We start from the raw sequence: 15745 nt of genomic DNA on the forward strand, positions 1-15745 counted from the left end.
CAAGTGATGCAGAGCATTTTCTCATGTGCATGTTGGCCATGTCTATGTCTTCCTCTGTGAGATTTCTCTTCAATGTCTTTTGCCCATTTCATGATTGGATTGTTTGTTTCTTTGGTGTTGAGTTTAATAAGTTCTTTATAGATCTTGGAAACTAGCCCTTTATCTGATATGTCATTTGCAAATATCTTCTCCCATTCTGTAGGTTGTCTTTTAGTTTTGTTGACTGTATCCTTTGCTGTGCAAAAGCTTCTTATCTTGATGAAGTCCCAATAGTTCATTTTTGCTTTTGTTTCTTTTGCCTTCGTGGATGTATCTTGCAAGAAGTTACTGTGGCCGAGTTCAAAAAGGGTGTTGCCTGTGTTCTCCTCTAGAATTTTGCTGGAATCTTGTCTCACATTTAGATCTTTCATCCATTTTGAGTTTATCTTTGTGTATGGTGAAAGAGAGTGGTCTAGTTTCATTCTTCTGCATGTGGATGTCCAATTTTCCCAGCACCATTTATTGAAGAGACTGTCTTTCTTCCAATGGATAGTCTTTCCTCCTTTATCGAATATTAGTTGACCATAAAGTTCAGGGTCCACTTCTGGGTTCTCTATTCTGTTCCACTGATCTATGTGTCTGTTTTTGTGCCAGTACCACACTGTCTTGATTACCACAGCTTTGTAGTACAACCTGAAATCTGGCATTGTGATGCCCCCAGATATGGTTTTCTTTTTTAAAATTCCCCTGGCTATTCGGGGTCTTTTCTGATTCCACACAAATCTTAAAATAATTTGTTCTAACTCTCTGAAGAAAGTCCATGGTATTTTGATAGGGATTGCATTAAACGTGTATATTGCCCTGGGTAACATTGACATTTTCACAATATTAATTCTGCCAATCCATGAGCATGGAATATTTTTCCATCTCTTTGTGTCTTCCTCAATTTCTTTCAGAAGTGTTCTATAGTTTTGAGGGTATAGATCCTTTACATCTTTGGTTAGGTTTATTCCTAGGTATCTTATGCTTTTGGGTGCAATTGTAAATGGGATTGACTCCTTAATTTCTCTTTCTTCAGTCTCATTGTTAGTGTATAGAAATGCCACTGATTTCTGGGCATTGATTTTGTATCCTGCCACGCTACCGAATTGCTGTATGAGTTCTAGCAATCTTGGGGTGGAGACTTTTGGGTTTTCTATGTAGAGTATCATGTCATTGGCGAAGAGGGAGAGTTTGACTTCTTCTTTGCCAATTTGAATGCCTTTAATGTCTTTTTGTTGTCTGATTGCTGAGGCTAGGACTTCCAGTACTATGTTGAATAGCAGTGGTGAGAGTGGACATCCCTGTCTTGTTCCTGAGAGAATCTTTTTTTAAAAAAGAAAGAAAAATAAATAAAAATAAATAAAAAAAGAAAAGGTATGAGGTATGGAGATGCATTTTTGTTGAAGGAAATAAAAGTGATTTTGTCTTAAAGTATCGCTGATTATATTAAAGGAAAGAGAAAAGGGACAAACTAAAATAAACAGTAAGTTGTAGAAGTTTGTGGAAAAGGAATCTTGGGAAAAGATTTTTATGTATGATCAAGCTAGATAAGATTAAATAAATTTGTAAGAAGGGTTTTAAAAATAAGCTTTAATATCAATACTGGACCTATGTAAAAGTAAATCTTAATTTTCTTTTATTATCTGAAAGGACAAAGTTTTCTTGGATTATTGGTCTGCTTTTAGTAAGATATTATAAAAGCTTTTCTTTACCTTTTGAAGTAATCTGATTTTTAAAAAAGACTGTTTCATCAAAATAATTTCCTGTTTGCTGTCTTTATCATATTCTTATTTCTTAAGTAAACTAAGTTTTCTACATATTAAAAGAGAAGTTTTTGCTCTGAACTCTATGACTTTCTTTTTTTTATGATTAATTTAATTTATTTATTTGAGAGAGAGAAAAAAGGTGCAAGAGTAGGGGAAGGAGCAGAGGGAGAGAATTTTTTTTTAAGATTTTATTTATTCATGAGAGACACACAGAGAGAGAGAGAGGCAGAGGGAGAAGCAGGCTTCATGTAGAGAGCCGGACATGGGACCTGATCCCTGGTCTCCAGGATCACACCCTGGCTGGAAGGCGGCGCTAAACTGCTGAGCCACCCGGGCTGCCCAGAGGGAGAGAATCTTAAGCAAGCTCCACACCCAGCACAGAGTCCAGTGTGAGGCTTGATCTCAAGACCTTGAGATCATGACCTGAGCTGAAATTAAGAGATGGATGCTTAACCAACCAAGCCATCCAGGTGCCCTGAACTATGTGACTTTCTATATTTGCCTTTAACATCTATTGTCACCACAGTTAAATGGTTAACTAAGTATTGTTTTGTAGTGACCTATGATACTATTTGACCTGGTATTTCAAAACCTCTTGATATTTTTGACAAATTTCCCCAAATAAAATCCTAAATATAGTCTTTGGAATTTTTCCAGAGGGCCTCTGAAACACCTCAAAGGATTTGTTCTATTCCTTATAAAAAATGGAGGTATTAAACTAATTGGGTGTATTTGATATGTTAAATTACATGGGAAGCATTGTTACATAGATAATGAAAAACCTTCTTAGGTTATATTGTATATGTGAATGTTATTAATATAAATATTCTAGAAAATATATGAAATTACAGGAAATCTGATATATCCTAGCATAATGTTACCAGTCCTAACTCCTTTATTATTGTAAAAAATTGTATGTTATTGAAATAACCACGTTTCCTTGTCAATTCCATTGCAATGAATTCTTATCAGATCATTAATAATGGACACTTCTAGAGGCACCTGGCTGGCTCAGTCAGAAGAGTATCTGACTCTTGATCTCAGGGTTGTGAGTTCCAGCCCTAAACTGGGTGCAGAGATTACTTAAATAAATAAAATTTAAAAACATTATTAAAAAAATAATGGACATTTCTAAGTCTTTGGTCATTTCCAGTTATCGTTTTACTCTGATGATTTTTGCAAAAGTATACCTACAAATGTGATTCATCTTCAAAGAGATTCATGGAAAGAGCTCTGACAAAGCAGGTTTATCATAACTTTGAGATCATAAAATTGAACCAAATTAGGTAAGAATTTCCAGAACTAATGGGAAACCTGGATTCAAAGAGAGCAAAAATCAATAACATGGGGCTGAATGAACTGACAAGAGTGATTAGAATTTCTATGTCTTTTTGTTTAAAATGTTAGCTATGTTTTATGTCAATTAGTAAAATGTGCCTTTGTAAACCAAGATGAAACATTTGTCTTTCTTGCCCTACCTGATCTCTCCAGAATTTGGAAACTCTTTAGTTTGTTTTCTCGTGGCAATATAATTAGTTATTTGCATAAGATCAATTAAAATCTGTTCTCCTTGAAACTGAACACAATTTAAAATATTGGCTATAGGGGATCCCTGGGTGGCTCAGCGGTTTCGTGCCTGCCTTTGGCCCAGGCGCCATCCTGGAGTCCCGGGATCGAGTCCTGTGTCGGGCTCCCAGCATGGAGCCTGCTTCTCCCTCTGCCTGTGTCTCTGCCTCTCTCTCGATGTCTATCATAAGTAAATAAATAAATCTTAAAAAAATATTGGCTATATTACCAAGACTTTAACAGGATTGTCATATTGAAGAGAGATGTGCATAGATTCAGATATGAACAGACAATTTTAAGGGATTAAAATAGTCTTCTATGTAGCCAATAAAGTCCTGGTGTCAGAGGCTTTTAAAAGCTCAATCTGAGATTCCTTATAAAAGTTTCAGTAAAGCAGTCTTATCAGAGTTTATATGGTCAATCGCTGTTCTTGTTACACTTATGTAAATAACCAGGTCATATTGAATACAAACAAATCCATTTCACTGTGATTATCTTTGAAGAAAATAATGGGGATAATTGCAGAGAGAAAAAATTATATTTGCACCATTGTCAATATTAGATTCTTAATTTTTTTTTTTTTAATTTATGATAGTCACAGAGAGAGAGAGAGAGAGATCGAGGCAGAGACACAGGCAGAGGGAGAAGCAGGCTCCATGCACCGGGAGCCCGACACGGGACTCAATCCCAGGTCTCCAGGACCGCGCTCTGGGCCAAAGGCAGGCGCCAAACCGCTGCGCCACCCAGGGATCCCTCAATATTAGATTCTAATCCGGGCAGCCCGGGTGGCTCAGCCGTTTAGCGCCTGCCTTCAGCCCAGGGCCTGATTCTGAAGACCTGGGATCGAGTCCCACGTCAGGCTCCCTGCATGGAGCCTGCTCCTCCCTCTCCCTCTCTCTCTCTCTCTCATGAATAAATAAAGTCTTTTAAAAAAAAAAAGATTCTAATTCTATTGTCTCTGAGGTTTTGTGATAGACTTATAAATTGTACTGGACACCAAATTCTTCTAGTTTCCCCAAATATCTGGCCATGACTCTCCAAAATAAGATTTCTAATTTTAATTGGATTAAACATGAAATCCTTTTTTTCTTCCCTTTCTTTCCCTAACTGGCATTGGCTTGGAAAAAGAACACCATCATCTGTATCTCCCAGGCCATTGCTAAGGGGGAGAACCTCTGGAATTAATTAATTAAGAGTGCAAGCCTGGGGGTGGGAGTGGGGGTGAGGCAGAGGGGGAGAGAGAGAATTGAAGCAAGCTCCATGCCCAGTAGACACAGGGCTTGATCTCAGGATCCTGAGATCATGACCTGAGGTGAAATCAGGGGTCAGGCATGTAACTGAGCTATCCAGGTGCCCCAACCTCTGGAATTTAGAACAGTTTTTTTATTTCAGGCTAGGGGAAAACCTGGCCTAACCGACCCTGGGTCTTCTGATCTATTTAGCTGATTACTTTCAGGTTTGGGCTCCTGGTTTAGGACCATTACATACCTGGGTTTATTATTCTGCTCTTTGTTTTGTATAATCATTTTTTCAAAAATTTATTTATGATAGTCACGGAGAGAGAGAGAGAGAGAGAGAGAGAGAGGCAGAGACATAGGCAGAGGGAGAAGCAGGCTCCTTGCACCGGGAGCCCGACGTGGGATTTGATCCCACGTCTCCAGGATCACGCCCTGGGCCAAAGGCAGGCGCCAAACTGCTGCACCACCTGGGGAATCCCTGTATAATCATTTTTAAGCCTTGTACTCATTGCCTGTCAAACCTTTGTAGAAATGACAGACCGAATGGGTGAGCTGGCTCAAGGTCCAAGATGATCTCAAGCACTTACAACCTTGATAAGATAAAGACTTTAAATGGGAAATATCTGAGAGTTCTTTCTCTTACCCTTCCTTGTTACTCAAACATGGTCTTAAATGGCTTCCATTTGCTATACATTTTCTCTTTGACATTCAACATAACAATTGGGAAAGGTCCTTCCTGGCACTGAAGGACAAAACCACTAAATACAGAAAGTCTGACTTTTGAACAGTGATGATTTTGAGGAAAGATCCTGATCAAAAGCAGGGGAATGTGAAAATGAATAAAGGAAGCCTCATTCATCAAAAATGGAGCAGGGGCTGAGACATGGGGCTGGCTTAGTAGCTAGAGTGTGTGACTCTTAATCTCAGGGTCATGAGTTCAAGCCCCACATTGGGCAAGGAGCCTATTTAAATTTTTAAAATGGAGTGGGAAAGCTATGAAGGGAGAGTGCTCATGCATCACCACCACTCACATAGACCAGCAGGAAGAAAAGAGATGTCTTCTCTGTCGGACAAATGCAGCCAATGAGAAGCCACAGCCACTTCTAGCTTTCATTTTCCTCCAATGAACTTTTGTTCCAAACAACCCTTTCCAGCTCCCCGCTTTCCTCCTTTGTTCTCCAGACTCGCTCACCGTTCCCTCTAGTTGGCAGTTTCTCTGCTATTCCAGAATAACCTCAATTGCCTTTCCATAAGCTTTGTTATTTAATTTTTACTTGAAAGTTTAGTAAAAGTTTAGCTGTAGATAGATAACATACTTTTAAGATGTTATTTATTTATTTATTTAGAGGAGGGAGAGGCAGGGGGAGAGGGAAAGAAAGAATCTTGAACAGACTCCCTGTTGAATTGAGAGGCTCAATCTCACGATCCTGAGACCATGTCCTGAGCCAAAATCAAGAGTCAGATGCTTAACCGACTGGCACCCCAATATTTATGTTTATTGATTGACACCTTATAAGAAAACACTGCCAAATATGGAGGCATTTTATTTACCCAGCACCCACAGGTCATGAGGAGTTGCACAGAATTTAATTTTCCAAATAACACAAACTTAACTCTGTAAACAATGTGAAAACATTTGATGGGCATTTACCAAAATAGTTAAACTTTTCCTTGCCTTTTTTTGTTTGTTTGTTTGCACAAAAACATAAGAATCCCAAACCAGTGTTGGTGCAGGGAATCAGCCAAAAATACTGACTCCGTTTCTTTGCTTTGAAGAAGACTCAGATTTTACTGAATAAGAATATTTAGGAACAAGTCAAATCTTAATGGGGAAATCTTTATTAAAACCTCTCCTCTTCCTCAGGCCCAGAGTCTTCTGCTGAAGAAAATCTCCAGGCTCCTCCAAGGACAACAGGGTCAAGTGTCCTTGGGCTTAAAATTCAACATTCACGATTGCTGCTGTTCTCTGAGTAAAGCAATATATCTTTGCACCCATTTTTCCTTTGGCTGTGCACAGACTTTATGGCCTTTTTTAGTAGTGAATCTGTGGAAAAGAGAAGCTGACAGTCAATATTGAGAACTTCTGCTTCCTGAAGAGATGAAAGGGGGGAGGGTCATCAGCCCCTTGCTCACTTTTTCTCATCTTGCTGCACCTGTTAGAGTTTCTGCTTCCTCTTCCAGTCCTTGCTTTTCTCTCTGCCCAGTTTTCCACTGGAGCTCATGCTTCCAGGCCCACCTCCCCCAGGAAATAATTTCTGACAGCTTTAGTACAAAGCATGTAACCTGGATGATGCCTCTAATTCTTTTGTTATAACATAGCAGTTTTATTGAGATATAATTCACATGCCATGCAATTTACTCTTTTATTTATTTATTTATTTATTTATTTATTTATTTATTTATTTATTTTCAATTCACTCTTTTAAAGTGTATCATTATAATTCAATAGTTTTTAGTAGATCCACGGATGATGCAAATATCACCACCATCCATTTTAGAACATTAGCCTCACCCCCAAAAAGTCTTTATTATTTTTAATCATGGAATTATAGCACATCAGATCTTCACGGAAAAACATGAGATAAAAGCCTGCCATGCTGCTCAATTCTTAACCACAATGTCATGGGTCGTTTGCCATGGCTGTTTATATAGGATTCCTGCATTCTTTATAACACTGTGCACCCATGAAGTCTGGGGGCTGTCGTTGATATCATTAAATATCCTCCAGCTTCAGATGTGATGAGAGCCTAGATCTGGGTGCTGTAGCTTAGAGCAGCTTGCAGGGCACAGCAGTATTTACAGGGCTCTCAGGCTGGCCCCATGCTGAGGAGAAAAGCCAAAAGGATGGGAAAATGGAGACGCAGGGCTTTGTGAACATTTGAAAGCATAGCTGCAAGTTTCTCTGACATCACTCCCATTGAAAGATGAGGGTTTGTGTCCCCTCGCCTTGAATCAAGGCCAGTCTTAGGGACTGGTTGACCAGAAGATCATGGCAGAAATGATGCTGTGTGACCTCATAGGCTAAATCATAGAAGGTTATGGAGCTTCTGCGTGGTTCACAGGGGCACTTATCCTGGAGCTTTGAACCACCTTGTAAGGAGGGCCACCACTCTAGGGAACCACACCACGAGGAAGCCCAAGCTGTCCCAACAGACCACACAGAGAGGCCCCGAAGAGAGATGCTGCCAGCTGTTCCAACCCCAGTTCCATCTGACTCTACCCACATGAGAGATGCCAGGCCAGAACCACTTGGCCAACCTCTGCTGAAAGTCCTGTCCCACAGAGATAAGCAAATGATCATTGATGCATTAAGCCACTAAGTTTTGGGGTGGTTTGTTATACAGGGACTGATTACTGATGTTGGCCTCTCTCCTTCCTTTTACAAATGAGGAAACTTGACTTGCCCAAGCTCACATAGCTTGTAAGTGATGGAGCTACTGCTTTGAGCCCAGCTCAGGGCTCTTTGCCAGATGTTAAGTGTTGACATCTTAAAAACTCCAGAAAGCTTTAAATCAAAACATAAAGGAGAAGACCCAGGGCACCCTGAGCCCCAGAGGGTGCCCCTCCATAATTAGGCGCTTATGCATCTCTTCCCTGTTCCTGTCTCAAAACAATGACATTCAAGTCTGCCACTGGAGCACCATCTCCTCCCTTCTGCACCATTCTCTGATGTTCAGGAACCCTGTGTCCTTGGAAGAAGCAACCAAATGCTCTCTGTATTTGCATTTAAAGAGAGCTTTGCTAAATGTGTACGGGCACGGTGCCAAATACTTTGCATGTGATATCTCATTTAGTCCTGTGTTATCTCTCTTGCTACTGACAAGCTCAGCATGACTTGGCTCCTGTCTACCTGTCTGTTTGTCAGTGACATGTTCCTCCCACACACCTGCTGCTCTCTGCCCAGCACATCCTTGTTCCACCCTGACCCTTTCACAAGGGCCACTCTCCCTTATCCTTGGGGGTCTCAGTATAAATGTCACGTCCTCCAGGAGACCTTCCTCGCACCAAAGTATGTCCTTGTGTGACTATGACAAATGGTGGCAAAATATGCCACTTTGGCAGAAGGATTATTTTGAGCTAAAGACACTTAAAAAAAAAAAAAACCCAGCAGGTGCAAGAAGGGCATTCTGACCTCCTCTTTTTTCCCTTGAAAACAGGAGATAGAATTCCCATGTGAAAAATGTCCTTCCTGTACCAGGAGGAAAGGAATATTCCTATTATCAGAGATGGGAAGTCAAGGCCAAGAAAATTCTTTACAAACAGACCTTATTAGGGTAAGTCTTACTATCCTATACAGTCTATCCTACAGATTTTAGTCACATTTCCACAATCAACTCTTTTTGTTCAAGCTAGCATTAAAGCATTTAGGTTTTGCCACTTCTTTGAGTCTTCATTTTCCTATGGGGGCTCCTTTGTACATGGAAAAATTTGTGTGCTTTTTCTGCTGTTAATCCGTCTTATGTCAATTTCCTCCTCAGGCTCAGCCAGAGCGCCTACAATGACAAATTTCCTCCTGCTCTCTCTCTTCATTACAGTTGTGATTATCTATTTTGTGCAAATGCCTTTAACACCCTATTCTTATGCTAGATGTAAGGTCTATGAGGGCTGTCTGTTTTCTCTTTTATACCCAGCACTTAGCATATTGTTTGGCACATAGTATGGAAGTTAGGAAACTAAGGCTCCAGAGTCACACTCATTAGTGGCCGAGGTAGGGAGACAGCTAAAGTTACCAGAGTCCTATCCTGAGTCTCATCTTGGCACTATGGGGGTCTTCCCAGCACCCAGGCACTTAACATCACTGGTGGGGACCCTGAAAGTTCAAACAAGAAATACTCACATCACAGCCTGCTGGGAGCAGCTGCTCCTGGTGAATTTATAGGACTGTATCCACTTCCAGGGAAGGATCTTGTGGCTATATTGGAAGCAGCAGAACTTGGCCACATCACTGCCACCTAAAAAACAGGGAGAGGAATGAGCTCAGAGGTAGCTCTTTGCTTCTACTCCCAGGCCACCCAGCAAGGGAGTGGGACAGCTCCATACGTGTGGTAACTCCACGATGGACACTCAGGATGAAGATCAGGAGAACAAGAAAGGCAACAGGAAAGCTTTTCATGGTGCTGCAAGCTGGGCCCTTCACAGCCTTCTCCCAAATTCCTCTTGACTCCACCTGACCCCCTTTTATAGGGCTAAGATATTCCTGAAGAGAATTCCAGAGAAGTTTGTGTTTGAGAACAAAAGCAGTTCTTTTGACCCTTTAGTGGAGGTGCAACCTGATACCTATAGAAGAAGATTGGAAAGAAAAAAATGTCATCTGAGATAAGGGGAGGAGCCAGTACTCCATTGGGAGTTTCTGCCCTGGTGTTTTTGTCTGAACCAATGCTTTGTTGTTTGAAAAGCAGTGGAAATGAAATAATGGTTCTCGAGAATTGACTCAAAATACCTTAGAGGATTGATTTCTGGCTTTTGACCAAAACTTTCTTTGCTTTTTAAACATTGCTTATCTGTTGATCAGGCATGGATGGTCTCAGGATGTGAGCATAGAGCAGCCCAATCATGACAATGAATGTTCAACAACAATGCTCTAGTATTGTTCCTATCTTCTCAGTGCCAGAGCTGCTTGGGGGCACTTAGAGCTACCTCATCTGGTTTAGAGAGTCCCAAACCTCACAGAACATCACAAGTGTCCGGAGCCCAATAAACAAAAAACCCCCAAAAAACCCACCCACAACAATATTCCCCATTCGGGGCACCTGGATGGCTCAGTTGGTTAAGCATCAGCCTTTGGTTCAGATCATGATCCCAAGGTCCTGGGATCAAGCCTTGCATCAGGCTCCCTGCTTGGCGGGGAGCCTGCTTCTCCCTCTCCCCCTGCTTGTGCTCTCTTGCTCTATCTCTCTGTCAAATAAATAAATAAAATCTTTAAAAAAACATTCCCTGTTCCTGCTTCGTACCTCCTGGGTCAAGCTCTTTGGGAGAGGCACCAAGTAATCTATATTTTAGCCAAATTTGACTAAAATGGGGAAAGCATATTCTAGAATGGGGCAGTGAATTTCACCAGGAGAGTCTTAGGGAGGGGTAGAGTGGGACTTTTAGATCTGTGTTTCATAACCCTGTGCTTAGTCATATCCACCCCCTGATAATGCACCCTGGGGCTTTAAAATTTTGAGTTAAGAGCAAAAAAAAAAAAATCCACTAGCCATCTAGAGCTATAGAATTTTTCAGAGCTAGCTGGGACCCTTTAAAACAGCACCCTCACACCCCCACTTGTAGTCATCCAGACTATTCTGACTATGGTTCTGAACTCACTGTTGACCTTGTCTCAACCTAAGACAGCTCTTTGACAAAATTCTTTTAGGTTCTTTTAAAAATTTGGCTGAAATCTATATTTCCATTGCTTCTACCAATTCACCCATTCTGTTAAAACATGCCTAATTTATCTTCTCTTGGAAGATGAGCAAACTGAGGTTTTGGCAGATTTGAAGATCATTGTTTTAGCCTGGGTTCCCCTAAAACGGGTGCTGAGACAAGGACCCCAGCACAAGCAATTTGTGACAGTGGTAATTCCAGAAGATGCCAGTCGGGGAGAGCGGACAGGAGGTAGGGAAGGAAGGGCGCCAACATGGAGGCAGATGATCAAGCGGGTTACTGCTACTGCCAAAGGCAGCTGAAGCTTGGTAGCTCTGAGGGGCTTGGGGAAACCGTGCAGAACAAACCTGGCCCAGTTGTGGGGTGAGGAAGTGGGAATATTAACCCTTCACCTCTCTACATGTCATTGGGCCCCATCCCCCATCCCTGTCTTGTCCTTGGAACAGGCTGAGCATCCTCTGTGATCAGGATAATAGCCCTCAGGCAGGGCAAGTGTCTTCAATAAGCAGCCTTTCACTCACAGAAGTGAATAAGGGGACATGGGTGGGGCCCCAATGGCACCTGTTGCCATTAACATGTTTGTCCCAGAACATTCTTTTTTTCAGCCTAAACCCCACCTCCAATGCCTTCAATTTGTCCCACATCATTCTGCTGGTCACCTTCACACACCAGTTCCTGCTTCAACAGCTACAGTGTAAGGGGGACCCAAAGGTTTCATAAACGGGATGCAACTAACACTAACCACAAGGGGCTGATAAAGAGTTGATTAATTGGACTGTAGTTAGAATTTGGAACTTTTATTCATTAAAAGGCACCAATAAGAGAGTGAAAAGGCGGGAGGGTGGGGGGGGTAGAATTTTACAATACATCTTAGGTCAAAGAGTGTCTCCCCCAAATTCATGTCAACCCAGAACTTTGGAATGTGATCTAATTTGGAAAAGAAGGTCTTTGTAGCTGTAATTAGTTAAGAGGAGGTCATATTGGATTGGGGTGGGCTCTTGCGATATTGTGGTTTAGAATAAGAAATATATATTTGGTCTACAATACTTAGCACACAGCCCCCAAAACCTTGTAATTTTCATTCTTTAAAAAAAATTATTTTAGAGAGAGAGAAAGTGAGGGGCAGAGGGAGAATGAGTCTTAAGCAGGCTCCTCAGAGCACAGAGCCTGACCCAGGGTTCAATCCCACAACCCTGAGATTACAACCTGAGCTGAAACCAAGAGTTGGATGCTCAACCAACTGTGCCACCCAGGAGCCCCAAACCTGTGTGATTTTCTAAGCTGGGAGAGCAATGGGAGCATCTTTTGTTTCTAACATTCGGCCCTTTGTCCTTGAAATAGCTCCAGAGCAATAAAGATGAAAAGAACATCTTATTACACATATCCAGCCCCTTCCAACCACATTTGTGTTGATGTTAATATAGCAATTTTTGAAAAGCCGCTAGATAAACTACAGTGAGGGAGCTGGTTACCAGGGGAAATAGCCAAGTGATTGGAGGACCTCAGCCCCACCCACCCAATCTCTGGGGAGAGGAGAGGGTCTGGAGGCTAAATTAATCCCCAGTGGCCAGTGATTTAATTAATTATGCCCACATAATGAAGCCTCCAAAAAAATCCCCAAAGGACAGGGTTCAGGGAGCTTCTGGTTTGGTGAACAGGTATAGGCGCTGGGAGGGTAGCGTGCTTACCCCTACCCAGGGGCTTGGAAGCTCAGCACCCTTCTCCATCCTTACTGTCTGCATCTCTTCCATCAGGCTGTTCCTGGGTTGTATCCTTTAGAATAAATTGGTAATCTAGTGAATAAATCTAGTTTTCCTGAGTTCAGTGAGCCGCTCTAGCAAATTATCAATCCTGAGGAGGGAGTCATGGGAACCTCCAATCTACTGCTGGGAGGTCAGAAGCACAGGTGACAACCTGGACTTGCAATTGGCAGCTGAACTGGGGGAGGGGCAGTCTTGTAGGGCTGAGCCCTTAATCTGTGGGATCTGATGCTATCTGCCAAAGAGTAGATAGCATCAAGATTGAGTGAAATTGCAGGATACCCTGCTGGTGTCTGAGAATTGCTTGGGGTGAGGAAAACTCACATCTGGACTCCAAAGTGAAGTATTGAGAGTAGAGTGTTGTAGTGAGTAGACATGAAACAGAAGAGTTGTTTCCCATTCAGCTCTAAATCCAGTGACCAGTGTCCTTATAAGAAGGCCATGTGAAAGGATACAGAAACATTCAGGGAGAAGGGCTTGTGAGGACAGAGGCAGAGACCAGTGTGATGCAGACACAAGCCAGGAATGCCAAGGAACGCCCGGAGCCGCCACACAGTAGGAAGAGGTGAGCAAGGATTCTTCCCTAGAGCCGTCGGAGGGAGCACAGCCCTGCAACCCCTCGATTTCAGACACCCAGCCTCCAGAACCGTGAGAGGACAAACATCTGTTGTTGTAAGCCACCCAGTTCAGGGTAATTTGTTATGGAGGCTCTAAGAAACTAATATGTGAAAAAAAAAAAAAAAAAGAAACTAATATGTGTATCTCTAAAAAGGCTGGAATTCAGAATGTAAAAAGAAACTAATTTTTTTAAATGATATAATAGAAAAATAACAAACTTGAACACTTCATGAAGGAGAAAACCCAAATGATAAACTAAAGAGGCTTGATTCTATTAGTTCTCAGAGAAATACAAATTTAAACCACCATATGATACCACTCACGTACCTGCCAAAATGGCTAACATGAAAAAGATGGAAAATACCAAGAGCCAGCGAGGATACGGCCCCTGGAAACGTACCATGGTGGGAGTGGCAAACGATGGACAGTATCTACTAACGTTGAATGTACATGTTCTCCATAACCTAGCAATTCCACCCCCAGGAATATACTGATCAGAAATGTGTATATGTGTTTGCCAAGAGACAGTGCTCATAATAATCCCAAACTAGAAACCATGCAAGTATTTGTCAATGGCAGAATGGAAAATAAATTGTGGTTTATTCACATCATCCAGTACCGTATAACAATGAGAATAGACTATAATTACAGGTATCATGCTGAAGAAAAGAAGCCAGATATGAAAGAAAAATATTGTAGGATTCCATGTGCCTAAAGTACTGAACAAGCAGAACTAACCTATACTAATGGAAGTCAAATGGGGATTACCTTTGGGGAGTAGCAAGCAGAAGGGAGCCCCAAGGGGAGCTCTGTGGGAGGCTGATATGCTCTGTTCCTTGATCTGGGTGCACCTTTTTATCTCGTGAAAATTCACTGAGCTGTACTCTATGGATTTATGTACTTTTCTGTATTATGTATATCATATTTCAAAAAATTAGTGGAAGAGAAGGAAATGATATGGTGGATAAATTAGTGAATCCAGGATCCTGCCCTGTTCCCTACAGCCTCTTCCTTAGGTTGAAGTCTATATCTCCTACCCTTCAGCCTGATGGCTGGGCTCCTGCCATGTATATATGGATCTCTCGGAACCCTGAATCCCATAAGGTGTGGACTATAATATTCATTCCCCACTACTCTAGACACTTCCAGAATCAGGCCTACTGTTTTGTTGTCACTCTTCTGGCTTGTCCCTCTAGGTGCATTTTCCTTAGCTGAGTTCCCCTCGTTATAGACTGAATTGTGCCACCTAATCCCCAATGTAATTGTATTTGAAGATAAGACTTTTAAGGACGTAATTAAGGTCGAGGGTGGGGCCCTGATTCAATAGGACTGGTATCCTTATAAGAAGAAGAGATGCCAGGGATGTGTGTGCAAGAGAAGAGGCCACTTGAAGGCCTAATTAAGAAATGGCCACCTGTAAGCCAGGGAGAGAGGCCTCGGGAGAAACCAACCCCGTTGTCACCTTGATCTTGGCCTTCCAGCCTCCGGAACTGTGAGAAATAGTTGCCTGTTGTTTAAAACCCCCATCTGTGGTATTTTGTTATGGCAGCCCGAGCTGACTAGGTTCTCCTAGAAGCAGATCCTGAGGCAAGGATTTGAGGACAAACAGTATATTTTGGAGGAGACCACAGGAATTATCAGAAGAGGTGTAGAGGACTCAGACAGAGAAGGGAAGGCAGCCAATGAAGAAAGGGTGTCTTGTAGAGCAGGCTACCCCTGCCGGCAACCAGGGCTCCATCCCTCTGGAGACTGGGATGTGAGCCACAGTCACTGCAACTGATCAAAGGAAGCCGGGCCATTCCCGGGGCCACTGACCTTGGGTACTTGGACCTCGGGTGGAGGACCTCAAGGCACACGTGGTTGGAGGCTGGAGGCCGGACAGAATGGTGGGAACAGAAGGGTAGGTGCTGAGGGGAGATGGAGTGGGCACTGCCAGTATCCACTACATATGGACTTATGGGTTGTAAGAGAAAATCCTTCTGCTGGGGCGGCGGGTGTAGAACTCCCTCTTCTGGGTCTGCAATGCCTCCACCCTCCAGAATGATGACCCATGTCACCTATTCGAGGAAGCCTTCTTCCATCGTTCCTTCTGAGCTAGATCAGTTGGCTGTCCTCTGGCTCCACATTGTACAGAGTTGAATTGCAGATGGCACTTTCCACATACATCAGCTTACCTGTCTGCCTTCCTTCTTGGACGGTGAGCTCTTTCCATTCATTTCTCCATTGAGTCATTCATTCAACAGATGATTTTTGGTTCTCTGCACTGTTCTAGATGCTGAGATCCAGAGGTGACAAGACAGATGTGATCCCTACTATGTATATTCTAGAGGAGAGAATAGGTATCAAGCAGAAAACAATTACCCAATAAATTATGAATTATACCTGGGGCATGTACTCTGATAGAGAAGCA

General features: G+C 42.3%; 1 protein-coding gene across 1 annotated transcript; it reads right to left on the reverse strand.

Moving 5' to 3' along the window:
- Positions 1–6057: 6057 nt before the first annotated feature.
- Positions 6058–9868, reverse strand: CCL26 (C-C motif chemokine ligand 26). The gene is made up of 3 exons (XM_025426326.3): positions 9632–9868; positions 9429–9543; positions 6058–6635 (listed from the first exon to the last, which is right to left on the reverse strand). The coding sequence occupies exons 1-3, from the start codon at positions 9702–9704 to the stop codon at positions 6539–6541; spliced, it is 285 nt and encodes a 94-aa protein (XP_025282111.3). The 5' UTR covers positions 9705–9868; the 3' UTR covers positions 6058–6538.
- Positions 9869–15745: the final 5877 nt, after the last annotated feature.

This window comes from Canis lupus, chromosome 6 (genome assembly GCF_003254725.2).
Source record: "Canis lupus dingo isolate Sandy chromosome 6, ASM325472v2, whole genome shotgun sequence".
Taxonomy (NCBI): Eukaryota; Metazoa; Chordata; class Mammalia; order Carnivora; family Canidae; genus Canis; species Canis lupus.